This window comes from Spermophilus citellus (assembly GCF_964194105.1).
Source record: "Spermophilus citellus genome assembly, chromosome: 4".
In the NCBI taxonomy this organism is placed as follows: domain Eukaryota; kingdom Metazoa; phylum Chordata; class Mammalia; order Rodentia; family Sciuridae; genus Spermophilus; species Spermophilus citellus.
The window spans coordinates 112,667,475-112,681,577 of record NC_138185.1 but is presented as its reverse complement, the minus strand read 5'-3'; the positions used below and the strand labels follow the sequence as shown (position 1 = coordinate 112,681,577).

At 49.7% G+C, this 14,103-nt stretch overlaps 1 protein-coding gene across 2 annotated transcripts in view; it reads left to right on the top strand.

The window, feature by feature from the left end:
• CORO2B (coronin 2B) overlaps nt 1-9,505 on the top strand; it is a 137,977-nt gene extending 128,472 nt beyond the window's left edge. The window contains exons 8-11 of one of the 2 annotated variants that reach the window (XM_081293118.1): nt 2,013-2,125; nt 2,461-2,551; nt 2,730-2,869; nt 7,637-9,505. In XM_081293118.1, the coding sequence (XP_081149244.1) occupies nt 2,013-2,125; nt 2,461-2,551; nt 2,730-2,869; nt 7,637-7,768 (476 nt within the window). In that variant the 3' untranslated portion in view covers nt 7,769-9,505. The remainder of the gene's footprint in view (nt 1-2,012; nt 2,126-2,460; nt 2,552-2,729; nt 2,870-7,636) is intronic. The other variant, XM_081293117.1, reaches the window with a different exon arrangement.
• The last annotated feature ends 4,598 nt before the right edge of the window (nt 9,506-14,103 follow it).

Sequence of the window (14,103 nt, the reverse complement as noted above, 5' to 3'; positions counted from 1 at the left end):
GTCTCTCGTCTTGGGGCCTGAGTCTGGCTTTTTCCCTCAGAGGATCTTATATCATGGACAGGGCTTGAGGACCAGCTTCAGGAACATCAGGGCTGAAAAGGGCCCAAGAGCCCAATTCAATGACAAACAAAAGAATGGAGGCCCAGAGATATCTGAAGTCGTAATGACCATTCCACCTGCCCCACCTTTCCCCAGCTCTCTGTCATCCCCACCTCCTTCAGGGACACCCCTTCACCAAGTAGCACAGAAAGTAGCCTGGACTTTGGAGTCAGGCCTGACTGTACATTCTGGCTCACCTGATGCTTAACCCTGGTAGGAAGGAATAGAGTAGTCCTAGGAGGAGAAACAGTTAATGCAAAGGCCCTGTGGCCAGAAGGAGCCTGTCATGTTCTAGGATCAGAAGGAGGATCCATATGGTTAAACCCAGCATAGACTATGATATAGCAGGGATGGAAAGGAGATGGGGGAAAGCACTAACTAGGAGAAGGAGTTTAGAATTTATTGGAACTCATTGGAGGACTTTCTTTTTCTTGGGTGAGGGGTGGGGCAACACTTTGTGGTTTGAATATTAGTGTAAGATTGCTCTAGCTTCTATGGGGGAGCAGAACATGGGAAGGGCCCCTAGGAGGCATGGAGACCAGTTAGCAAGCAGTTGTAGATTGTAGACAAGAGAGGCTGATAATTAGGTGGATAGTATGCAAATGGGGAGGAGGGGGAGATTCCTGGAGATGTTTGGGCGTAAGGTTGGAAGCACCGGCTAAGGCATGGGATGTGCTGGCTGGGGAGGAGCTAAGAGTAACTGCCTCCTTGTCCTCATCCTCCTCACCTTGGCCACCACTGAGCATTGACCATGAGCCAGGTATTTTTCTCAGGCTGAAAGACATTATGTAACTCATGCCTGGCAGGTCCTGGAGCTGTGAAGTGGCAGAAACGTTCAAACTTAGGGTTGCTAGCTCCAAATCCCAAGGGGGTACCCAGTGCTCTAACCCCTCCACCTCCTGGAATTGCACCATCTGGAAAAGGAGTTTCTGTTCCAGGGGCGGGGAGGTAGACCTAGAGCCTACCTCCCGCTTACATCACAGGGAAAGACAGGAATGCCATCCACCCACGCTCCTCCTGGTGCCTGGCTGGCAGTGGGCATCTTTGCACTTGATCCCTACCCCACCTCTCATGGAGCTGCTTCTGTCCGAGGAAAGAGAGCTCAGAGAGGCAGATAGAGGGGCAGAATCAAACCTGGCTTGAGCTGTGCTAACACCACACTGTTCCCTCCTAGTAGGTATTCAGGAAACTTGGTTGTTAGGGACATTGTGAAACACAGATGTCACCTGCAAGCATCACTTATTCTGAAAGACATACAACAGAAAAACATCTGAGGCTGTGTTTAACCTCTAGGGGAGGGGGGTGGCTTAGGGAGGCTTAGGGAAGACAGTTCATTTCAGAAGGTGATGGGCTCTGGGACCCTGTTATCTTGGATAAACCCTGCCCCTCTGCCCTTCAGGGGCCTCATAAATAAAGGAGTCAACTAGATTCAAATATTTCTGCAGTCTCTTCGGGTTCTACAAGGCCCAGGTTCTAAAGTGTGCACATGATGAGACATGTCTGGTCCAAGGGACTTATTTGAAAAGTGACCAGCAAGAGTCATATTCTGCTGGGTGCAGTGGCACACGCCTGTGATCCCAGCTATTCTGGAGGCTGAGGCAGGAGGATCACAAGTTCAAGGCCAGCTTGGGCAACTAGCAAAACCCTATCTCAAAATAAAAAGGGCTGGAGACGTAACTCAATAGTAGACCTGGAGACCCTGGATCCCCAGTACAAAGAGAGAGAAAAAAGAGAAAAAGATTGATTCCATCAGAGCCTGATTCAAGCCTGAGGCAATAACCCAGCTGCACTCTGCATGGGTTGTTGTCTCCAAACCTCTTCCTGGCCCCTGGCTGAGAACACTAGGCAGGGGTAAATGCACCGAGGGGGGTGGATATCCGGGCCCCCATGGACTGGTGTGCACCTCTCCACAGGGGTTATGCCCAAACACGGGCTGGATGTGTCGGCCTGTGAGGTGTTCCGCTTCTACAAGCTGGTGACTCTTAAGGGCCTGATTGAGCCCATCTCCATGATCGTGCCCCGCAGGGTGAGTGGGACTGGGATGGGCACCAGAGGGCCCCTGTGTTGAATCCTAGCTTGCTCACCGCTGCCCATAAGCCTGGAGGAGCCCAGATTAAGGAGGTACAGTGGGTTGGGATCTTCAGACTCCGGGTACAGAGTAGAGAGAGACATGCTCAGGTGGGGACAGTTGGGCCTGCTGAGTACAAGGGCAGGTCCAGGCAGCTGGTATGGCAAGAGCCAAGACCTGGAGCAGGAAAGCAGTCAGCATGGCGGGAGGTCTGGGAGGAGAAGTCTGCTGCACGGCAGAGGCTTCCTCAGCAGCCCCCAGCTGTCCACTCCCCTGCGCTTCCTCCACTACAGTCGGATTCCTACCAGGAAGACATTTACCCCATGACGCCGGGCACGGAGCCAGCTCTGACCCCGGATGAATGGCTGGGAGGCATCAACCGAGGTACCGCTGTGGGTCGGCTTCTCAGAGGAGCCCACGAGGCTGCAACTCCAATTTCAGTCTGGCCCCTGGCACACCCTCCACCTGCTCGCCCTCACACCTGCCTGCTGTCAAGCATGTCAGTGAGATGCACGTCACTTGACAGCAACCAGTTGGTGAGACGCCTCCCCTGGTTCCTTAGATCCCGTGCTGATGTCCCTGAAGGAAGGCTATAAGAAGTCCTCAAAAGTGGTATTTAAGGCTCCCATCAGAGAAAAGAAGAGCGTTGTGGTCAACGGAATAGATTTATTAGAAAATGTCCCACCCAGGACAGAGAACGAGGTAAGGAATATAAGTTATTACCTCCACGGGCCCTGGAAGAGCAAGACCTTTACATTTCAATCATGGGCTTCAGGCCCCCATGTGCCAGCTCCATTTGGAAGCATTTTTCTTCCTGTGACAAACACTATAAGTAGCCTGTGTGGCTTCCATTGCCTCTGACCCCAATAAATAGAGGCTGGGATGGTGGGGAGATAATTGCCCCTGTCCCACCTCAAATTCACTAATGCACGGAGAGGTGTGCATCTTCTCCTGAATCCATTTCAGGATGCTGCTGTCATGTGGTGTCACAGGGAAGAAGCAAGCCTGGCCTGGTGCATCGCAGCCCTGCCTCCCTCTGGGCACAGAGGCAGTGATGGGCTTAGATACTTCCTGGCCCGTGGAAAGGGCTGGCTAGTTTTGAAAGTGCTCTTTGTGTCATTTGGAATGGGAGAAAGCTCCTTTAGGGACAGCTAGAGCTCAGCTTTGTCCATACCCTCTGAAGGCACCCCCCACCCCCAACCCAGGGGTCAGTACAGCTTAGCTCAGCCACCAGTCAGAGGGTCTGCCATGTGCCAGGCACTGGGCCTGGTGCAGCTGAAGTAGTTGCATGGAACCATCTGCATTTGAATCCTGGCCCTGCTATTTCCTGGGTGACTAAGCAAGTTTCTTGATCTAAGTCTATTTTTTCATGGAAAAATAGGGGTATGCGATGCCATGAGCATTAAAGAAGATAATCTGTACTGCTCTTTTTTTTTTAATTTTTTTTTTTTTAAAGAGAGAGTGAGAGAGAGAGGGGGACAGAGAGAGAGAGAATTTTTAAATATTTATTTATTTTTTCTTAGTTCTCGGCGGACACAACATCTTTGTTTGTATGTGGTGCTGAGGATCGAACCCGGGCCACACGCATGCCAGATGAGCGCGCTACCGCTTGAGCTGTACTGCTCTTTCCAGTTTGTACTAAGTGCTCAAGGAAAGAGGCCAACTGTAATAGCTATCTATCGCTGTGTAACAAATTTCCCCAGAACTTAAGTGACTTACAAATGTTTATCATCTCACAGTTTTCTATGGGTGCTGTGGCTTTCGTGAGGCTGTGGTTACACTGTCCGCTGGGGCTGTGGTCACTTCTAAAGGCTGGACTGAGGAAGGATCTACTTCCACATTCACTCACTTCAACTGGATTGAAGGCCTCAGTTCCTCATGGGATGTTGGCCAGAGGCTTCCTCAGGTCCTTTCCATATGGACTTTGCCATAGGGAAGCTCACACACATGGCAGCTGGCTTTCCTCAGAGCGTGGGTACAAGAGAGAGTCACCAGGATGGAAGCTACAGACTTTTAATCTATTCTTAGAATAGCTGTGGTGCCTGCCTGTAATCCCAGTGGCTCAGGAGGCTGAGGCAGGAGGATCACAAGTTCAAAGCCAGCCTCAGCAAAAGCAAGGCCCTAAGCAACTGAGTGAGACCCTGTCTCTAAATAGAATACAACATAGGGCTGGGGATGTGGCTCAGTGGTTGAATGCCCCTGAGTTCAATCCCTGATGCAAAAAAAAAAAAAAAAAAAAAAAAAGAAAAGAAAAGAAAGAAAGAAAGAAATGACATTACATCAATTCTTCCATATTCTGTTTGTTTGAACCAACCTATTAGATCTAGCCCACTCTTGAAGTGGGGAGGATGACATGGCCATTTTAGAGGAGGCCCACTAACTTACATTATTGCTATAATTAATAAAAATCAGAATATCTTTGACCTCTGGGATCTCACAGTCTTAAAAGGGGAGATGGACAGGATCCCTGATAATATGTTTGCTGTGAAGTATGTTTGTGTGCCATTGTAGAGGGATTTTCAGTTTTCTAGGGTTGGATGAAATCTTATGATAAATGGGATTTGCTTCAAAATAATTCCTGAGGGGTGTGGTGGAAGGGAAGTAGGGAGCAGAGATGAAGCAAGAATGATTACGTGTTATTTGCTGAAGCTGGGTGATCCATACTTGGGGGTTTGTGGTGCTGTTCTTCCTATTTTAACCTTTAAGAAAAGGTTTTTGGAAAGGTGCCCTACTTTCAAAGGTAGTGATACACAGGTGGCTGCAGTTTGCCCAGGTGGGCAATGGCAAGGGCCTGAACTCAGGTCTGGCCCTGGGTCTGGAGCAGGCAGGGTAGAGTAGTGTCGAATCAAGGAACATTTAGCTATAGACCTACCTGTGTGATCAGAACTGAGAACACGGAGGAAAACTTCAAAGGGTATCTGAGCAGACCAAACTGATGCCATGATCTCTTTGTTCCAAAGCTGTGCATCTTCCTTGGGAGGAAGTTGCACGGAGCCTGCAGACTCTGGTTCCCCTCACAGTTCTAATTGTCACAGAGGATTGGAAGCAACCAAAGAGAAAGTGGGACTGCAAAAGATAGACACATTGATCTAAGTGTAAAGACCAACTGATAGCTTGACACAGCAGAGGAGACGTAGGTCGTACAACTCAGTAACACTGAATCATACACCTGAAATGGGTGAATTTATGGTATGAGAATTATACTTCAATAAAGCTGTTTTTGACAAAAGTGGACCTGATATCTACAAGGAAGTTTTTTGTTTTGTTTTCTTTTTGGTGCAGGGATGGAACTCAGGGGCACTTAACCACTGAGCCACATCCCCAGCCCTTCTTTATATTTTATTTTGAGACAGGGTCTTGTTAAGTTGCTGAGGCTGGCTTTGAACTCACAATCCTCCTGCCTCAGCCTCCAGAGCTGCTGGGATTACAGGTGTGCGCCACCACGCCCGGCTGCAAAGAAGTTTTTTTTTTTTTTTTTAATATTTTTTAGTTGTAGTTGGACACAATACCTTTATTTCACTTATTTATTTTTATGTGGTGCTGAGGATCGAACCCAGGTCTCGCACATGCAAGGCAATTGCTCTACTACTGAGCCACAACCCTAGCCCTGCAAAGAAGTTTTGAGAATGTGGAAGATGCAACATTGTGCAGAATCATTTACTATAAAGCAAAATAGCATATTGTCCCTCAGAGAAGATATAGTCAGGATCAGTAGTTTGTTGGTTAATAAAATTTTAAAAAGAAAAGAAAAAAAGTAGGTTAGGGAGGGAATCAAAAATAATGCAGACATTGCTTAAATAATTGATTTTCATTTTTCTTCTTTGTATTGGCTCATTATAATTATTAACAGTGAGATTTGTTATATTCATACATGCACACAATAAAATAGTATAATTTGATCAATTTTGATTTTCATTTAAAACATACAAATATACAAATATTCAACATATTTTGGTGTTTTATCTGATGAGTTCTCCCCTGGCTGGAATCTGCCATGTCTTTCTCACATAAATCACATCCTACCTCCAATTTCCTGTTTTTGTTTCATTTGGGTGGAACAAAAATTTAAAGTCATTCTGAAAGCAAAGCCCTTGTTTTCACTAATCTGTTTTTGAGACAGGTGAATTAGGGTATAAATTTCCTCATTTGTAGTGTGTAGCCCTATGAGGTTTGACAAACACACACTGTTGTGCCACCACTACACAGCAAGAGATAGCCTATCACCCAATCTCTATGGTTATATCACCCATGCCTAACTCAGCTACAATTTTTTTTTTTTAAGTACTGGGGATTGAACCCAGGTGCAGTTTACCACTGAGGTACATCCTCATCCACCACCAGCCCTTTTTATTTTGGAATAGTCTCACTAAATCACCCAGGTTAGCCTCAAACTTGCTATCCTCCTGCCTTAGTTTCCCAAGTTGCTGGGATTACAGGTATGAATCACCATACCCAGCAAACTATATTTTTTAAACATTTTTTAAACTGGTAGTTGGACACAATACCTTTATTTTATTTATTTGTTTTTATGTGGTGCTGCAGGTCGAACCCAGTGCCTCTCACATGCTAAGTGAGCGCTCCACTGCTGAGCCATGACCCCTGCCCTTAACTGTACTTTTTTAGCATCACCTTTAGCAAGAATTTATAAAGCACTTAGCTAAGTTCTTTTAAAAAATTTTTTATACTCATTTCATCAGTGTATATCATATTTAATTAAAGTATGCCATTACAATAGTAAATATAACTCACATCAGAATTACATAAACACAAGTGACCATGGATGACCTTCAGCTCTAGTGTGCAGGGTCCAGGAGGAGCCTGCTGCTTTCTAGGGCTCAGTGTTTTGTGGGCATCTGTCAGTATGTTTTATAGAGGAAATGAAGAAAGTGGTCAGTCAATCCAGGGAGGCAATTGAGTGAAGGTCTGCCAACATACCTGATGCTGGGCCCCTGTGCCCACCCAGTGAAGGAATCACCTCTCAGTGAAAACTTTGGTACCTTGTCATAGTCCCATATTTTAAAAGCAAAATTCCAAGGCTGGGGTGTAGCTCAGTGGTAGTGAGCTTCCCTAGCATGCATGAGGAGCTGGTTCCATCTCTAGCACCACAATCAAACCAAAAACTAGTTTCCGTTCTGAATCCTGAGCCTCCTTAAGAAGAGAAGGATGAAAAAGATCTTAGAAAGGTTTCCATCCAGGATGATAAAGAAAAGCATTAGGTTCACATTTGGACTGCTGGGCTGGACCCAGACCTTCATCGGTGAGCGCCTGCCTTTCTCTTAGGTCACAAGGAAGCTAGGAGCCATGGCTGAGCTTGGAGGGTGAAAGGTGGATGGGGATGGATCCGGGCTGCCCAGGACTGAGAGCAGTGGAAGCCTGGGAGGCAGGGGATCTGGAGACCCACTTGCCAAATCCCTTCTCACCTGCTCTCCCGGGCCCTCCGTGGCCCTGTTTCTTCTTCTTCCACCCCAGCTCCTCCGAATGTTCTTCCGGCAACAGGATGAGATTCGACGATTGAAAGAGGAGCTGGCCCAGAAGGACATCCGCATTCGGCAGCTACAGCTGGAACTGAAAAACTTACGCAACAGCCCCAAAAACTGTTAGCTCCTCAGCTGGGCTGATTCCTAAGCCGATCTCTCCATTGTTTCTACTCATCCCTTAACTTCCCTTTATCCAGTGACCCCAGAGACAGAGCCAGGGCTGGAGTTGGGGGGCCAGCCTGAAGACCCCCATCTACTGCCTCAAGAACTGGAAGCTGACCCTTGACCTCCTGACCTCACGCTAACACTAGCCCCAGCTTCTCCTGGAGACCCCCTTCCCCCACTGACAGCCCCTTTTCCTGCCACCCAGGAGCCAAGCTTCTCCTCTGGATCAGGACCACAGACTCCTTGAGAGGTGTCTTCCTCAGATGAGAGAGCAGAGGGGGAAGCAGAATCCCTGATTGACTTAGAACTTGAACTTTTCCCCTGCCAAGGGGCTGTCAGGACATGTCAGCACTCAATAGAGGCCTGCCCAGGATCACGGCTGGAAGCACAGAGTGAGGGCTGGGTTGCAGGCTCCTCCTGCAGTCCCAGCAGCCCTGGCTCACCTGACATGGGCAGCCTTGGCAGGCTCCCCTCTGTCTCCTCCCCTCCCCCTGCCCCTTGTCTTCAGGGAATGAAGAGGATGCTCTCCAAGGCCATAATGACCCCTTGCCTGCCCCGTGAGTCTCTTCAAAGCTCTTGCACACCCTTTTCCCAGTTAATTTGTGAGCCAGCCAGGGTAGGGATTAGTGTCCCCATTCGTCAAAGAAAGCACTGACGGTTGCAATGGGGACAAGACCTACTAAATCACCCAGCAGGTCAACAGTGTACCCAGGACCAGGACCCTTGGTGTCCAGGCCCCAAGGCCAGGGCCCTTCCCACTGCATCGAATGCCAATCCCATTGTAGCCTTCTCCAGAAGGAGAACCGGAAGCCACTTCTACGGTCTGTCCCACACCAGTAGTGCCAATGTGCCACACTGCCCGGTGGAGACCCCCCCCATGCTGGGGGCCCCAGACCCCCCTTGATCTCACCCTGCCCTCAGGGGACTCCATCTGAGATGAGGCCTCTTTCCTGGAGGAAACCAAGGCTGAGAAGGGTGGAGCTCATCCTGGGGCAGGCGGAGCAGGGGTCCGATGGCTTCTGGGGATGTTCTGCTTGTGTCTCTCCCCACCGCTCTCTCAGCCACTCTCAGCCTTACGCACGTAGAACGACCACAGCCGACCACAGCCGCTCACATCAGTGCCGCACTTTCAAGTCGCCACCATCCTTTCACACATAGGATCCCGCCATCCTCACAGGCTCCATTGTGCAGACGTGGGAACCGGGCGGTGGCCCGAGGGCACACCACTCTGGGATGCCACATTTCACTTGGTCTTCTGCACATTTTCTTTTTTCCTTCTCCTCCTTGTCTCCTCTCATGGTCCACCACCCACAGAGCCCCAAAGCACTGTTCTCAGAAAAGTCACAGCTTGGGGGTGAGATCTGGGGATCAAGACATGGGTGTCCACTCTTTTCCCACTGGCTAGGATCTGCTAGATCCAGGACACTCCACCTGCTTTTCCTCAGCCTCCCTGCAGAACATCCTGTCCACTGGCCCTCCAGGGGGCTGGGAGGGGTGAGCCCCCAGCCCTGGGCCTCTCCTTGACACCCCCCACCCTCCCAGAGCTGAAGCAGGGTCTCCTGGTCCTTCCTCACCGCCAGGCAGCATCAGCTCATCTCACCTCACACTTCTGGAGCTTTTTTTTCTCTCCCATCGACCTTTGTGGTCTTCTGTGATTATTTATGCTGCCTCCCAAGGATAGAGTTGAAATAAAATGTTTCAATGTATCAAAGCTGGGTGTGGCCATCTCATTTAACCCTGAGTGGTTCCTGCTCTTGGTCAGGTGGTACCTCGATGGTCAACTCCCCAGGCACAGCTCCTTTGCCCTTCTGGAATAAGAGCCCAGCTCTGTGTCAACAGATGTGCTTTTGCATCTTCATTCCTCACAGGTTTGGGGGGCCACACAAGCCCTGGCCGTGGGGACTGTCTTATACATTGGAAAAGGTTCAGCAGTCAGCCCCACCTCCACCCATCGATGCCATAGAAACCCCCACCCAGTTGTGACAATTTAAATGTTCCCAGAAACTGCCAATGCCCCCAGGGGAGTCAAAATCGCCCCCAGTTGAGAACTATCATCCTAGAGTTACTCAATAGTTCCATAGTTATTCTGCTCTGTCTTGGGCTCTGGGGAGACCAGTGTCTTACACTGGAACAGCACTTCACAGTTTACAAAGCAAATTCCATACACTCGACACACGTTATTCTCACAACAGAGGAACAGGATATGTTCTATCATTCCCATTTTCAAGGACAGTCAGGCTGAGCAGTGACATGTTCAAGGTCATTCAGCCATTGTAGGGGGTGAGAGGCCTGGGGACATGGATCTCCTGGGTCCAGGACCAAAGGAGACATGCCCTGTCCCCAGCCAGGCCTAGAGCTGGATACAGCTGTTCTGGAGGCCCCCCCTCTGGGTGCCATCATATCATGAGACTGGTGACACTCTGTCACCAAGCCAGGGTTGTCTGGCAGAAGACAGGTGCAAAGCCACCACAGGAAACTCAAAAGAGCCAGAAGAAAGCAGTTGTCAGTCTTAGAGAAGAGGGTCAAGGAGGAGATGATAGAGGGCTGCAGAGGAGTCCTGGGCAGGACACCAAGCAGAAGTCCAGGCCCAGTCCTGGTCCTGACTAGCTGTGTGATGTTAAGTCACTTTTTCTTTCTGTGCAACATTTATTTTTCATCTACAGAATAAGGGATGTGGACAATTACTAGGGTCCCTTCCTGGTCTACATCTGGTTTCCATTATACCAGCAGTTGAGAGGATGGGACAAATCCCCAAATCCACCCATTGCCCGGATCAAGTGGTACAAACAACTGTATCAGGAAAAGGGAAGCAGACCGGGAGCTTCTCACGGGCTTAGGTGCCAGAAAGCACTTCTGCTGAACATAAATGTGAACAAAGATACTCCTAGAGGTTCTGCTTGAGATTGACTGACAAAATCTGGATTTGAAAGCAATTTTGGGTCCAGTGGAAGTCTAACCCTCATAAGCTCCTTCTCCTTAGATGTTGGGGAGGATGGAGATGGTCCTTTGACAGGCTTCCCCCAATCTGGGCCCAGGGGAACAAGTGAATGAATGGACAGGTAATCTGTCTTTTTGACCTGTCCCACCTTTCCCCCAAATCTGAGCCCAATTGGGTAACTCATTTATTTATTTAATTTTATTACTGGGGATTTATCCCAGGGACACTTTACCATTGAGCTACATTGCAGCCCTTCTTATTTGAGACAGGATCTCCATCAGTTGCTGAGGCTGGCTTGGAAATTACAATCCTTCTGCCTCAGCCTCCTGAGTCGCTGGGATTGAAGGCATGCACCACAGCACCTAGATAATCATTACTTATTAGACTGTCCAAGGTCAGAGTTGAACTTGTTCTCCCTCTCCCCTCAGTAGTTCATTTTCCCAACTACATTTTCTGCATTTATTGAAAAACTCGTTGGTTTCCCATCGGTTGGCTCTATGCCCTTAAACTCTTCATATGGTAGGATATATTCCTTGCCTGGTCTGTTACACTAATCCCTCTGCCAATGATGGCCTTGCCTACCATATATCTTTATTTATTTATTTATTTTTTAAAGAGAGGAAAGGGGGGGAGAGAGAGAGAGAGAGAGAGAGAGAGAGAGAGAGAGAGAGAGAATTTATTTTTTTATTTATTTATTTTAGTTCTCGGCGGACACAACATCTTTGTTGGTATGTGGTGCTGAGGATCGAACCCAGGCCGCACGCACGCCAGGCGAGCGCGCTACCGCTTGAGCCACATCCCCAGCCCTACCATATATCTTTAAAGATGCAAGCAAGCAAGCCCTTTGTGGCTTTTTGAACCATCCCTGTAGCCATGCTCCCCCCGAGGTGTTTGTTCCTTCTTTTCCCTAGGTAAAGATATTGTAGGCTCAACTCCAGACCCATCCCATCTATGGAGAGGCCCCTATCACCCCTGCTATTAGCAAGGGTGCCCTCCTGGGCATGCCTAGAATTCCTTATCCAGCCCCCCATACCCCGTTGGATTTCCAACTTAGTTCAACACATACCAGGCAGCTGAACCTACTCAGTACTGGGTGCTGGGCCTGCCCCTGAGCGGCTCTGGCCGGTGGTCTGTCTGTGGGCACCATCACATCTCCAGGCAGGATGCAGAGCCCCTAGAGCTAGGATGAGCTTTGCTCTTGGCTGGGCTCAGCTTGGAATGGGCAGTTGTTTTGGAGTTTGCTGACTCCCTGCTTGTCTTCCAGCCAGTTTCCTGAGATCCCAAGATGGGTTTGGGCATTTTTAGACTCTCCTGCTACTGGGCAAGTATCCCAGACTGTCAGTGGACCGTGTAGAACGTGGCTGCTCCTTCACTGTGGGAAATGACTTCATACTGAAAACACCCCCCAAGCTCCACCCTGTCCTCCAGCTCGAAATCGGTGGTGACCGTGACGGGGCTGCCTGGAGCAGAGGCAGACTCTTACTCACCTTGGCCACAGGAAGCACTAGCTGATCCCTCGGAGGCCCGGCAGACCTGCAGCGAGGGGCAGGAAGAGGGCCTGTCTGGGATGCTGGCAGAACCTCCTTGTTCCCTCACGTTCGTGTGTTTCCTATTTGGGATCAACCTGCTGCCTGTCTTTCCTTGGAATTTCAATTCGTTAACAAGCACAAATGGGTCAGCCTTACTCAGAGACAGAAGGTGAGCAGTTACAGGGTAGAGCCTGAGATTCTAGGAAGCTACTGTCCTGGAGCACCCTGTCCCCTCCCCACACCTGGCTTGTGACCCTGCCTGGAATTGCCCGTCCTTAGCATGTAGTCCCTTTGGATTAAGCACTGCCCTTGCCAGAGCCACCTTCATAGATAAACCCCCTGGGGTGGGTAGGCTGCTGGTGTGCACCAAGTTAACAGACTGGGCCTCAGGAGGGAGGATGGAGGAAGGGATACTAAGGACAGGGATCTTGGATTTCAAGGTCACAGTAATTACAGCAAGATTTAAAGATCAGGAAGAATTTGCTAGAAACTTGAATCCAGCCAGCAGGTGGCAGATTATGGCCTTTCTATCCAGCTTATTTGTTCTGAGCTGAGTCCCTTCTGCCACCTCCCACCCACCCCAGAATTAATGACCCAACCACAGGCACCAGGCCTCATGACAAAGCAGACACCCAGAGCAGCCAGGATCCAAAACACCCCAGGCATAAGAGGAGGGAAGCTCTCAAGGAGGCACCAAGCCTTCTGCTGGCCTGGAGGTCACTTGTCCTCAGGGAGCAGTGGAGAGAGCCAGAGGAGGGAGCTTGCGTCTCCTTCCCTTGGAGGCTGCAGACACGGCAGGATGTGTGACTGAGGCTTCCTCTGACTTCCCGTCTCAGACCAGACCAATGCTGACCTGTTCCATGACCTTGACCAGTTTCCCACAGGGACAATGACAGGGAGGGGCCTTTTCTGCCTGGAGAGTCTGAAATTCGATGAGGTTGGGGACTGAGGAGGAGGCGAGGGAAGAGAAAGCTGTGAAGCAAAGGGGAAGAAAGGGACAGGGGTCCCAGCCAGACCTCTGCAGCTGGTGGTCAGAGCCCAGGGCAGCCCAGCCCTGGGGCTCACCAGCTGCAGCCCACACAGTCTTCAGGAAGCCACTGATGAGAGAACCAGGAGCAATCTGCCCAGCTCTCTGCTTCCCAGGCACTGGTATAGCTCAGGGCACAGAGGACAAGGGCAGGGCCAGCCCAGGGGAGCCCAGGGGAGCCCTGAATCCTTGCCCATGGGAAGTGGACTCTGTTAAGGAGCCCTGGAGGGCTTGAAGCAGGAATGGACACCTCCCTCTGGCTGATTGGACTGCAGGGGATTGGAGGGCAAGAGTCACACAGGGAAACTAGGTCTGGTTGTGGGGTAGTGACCCAGGTAGGAGATGGCAAGTGCCTGGGAGTGGTCAGGGCAGACTTATTGAGTGAAGGACTGGACCTTGACAGGGGAGGGAGGAAAAGAGCAGGGAAAAGGGAGTGGGCAGGGACACATCAGAAGAACCCCCAGGAGTGCTCCACAGAGTTAGGGTCAGCACTTTATACTTCTCTTCTAAATCACCACTAACTGGGGACTTGGAACCATGTTGGCTGCACCTTATTTAGCAAATGCCCTTTGGGCTACCTGAACGAGGAAGGGCTGTCTTAGAAAATTTGTGTCCTTTTATCACTGAAATGATATTGCCTACCCGCCCCATGGGGCCTTTTTTTTTTTTTTTAATGTACTGGAAATGCAAACCAGGGCCTTGCACATGCTAGGCAAGCGTTATATTACAAAGCTACATTTCCAGCCCTTTTTATGTTTTATTTTGAGACAGGATCTTGTTAATTTGTTCAGGCTGTCCTT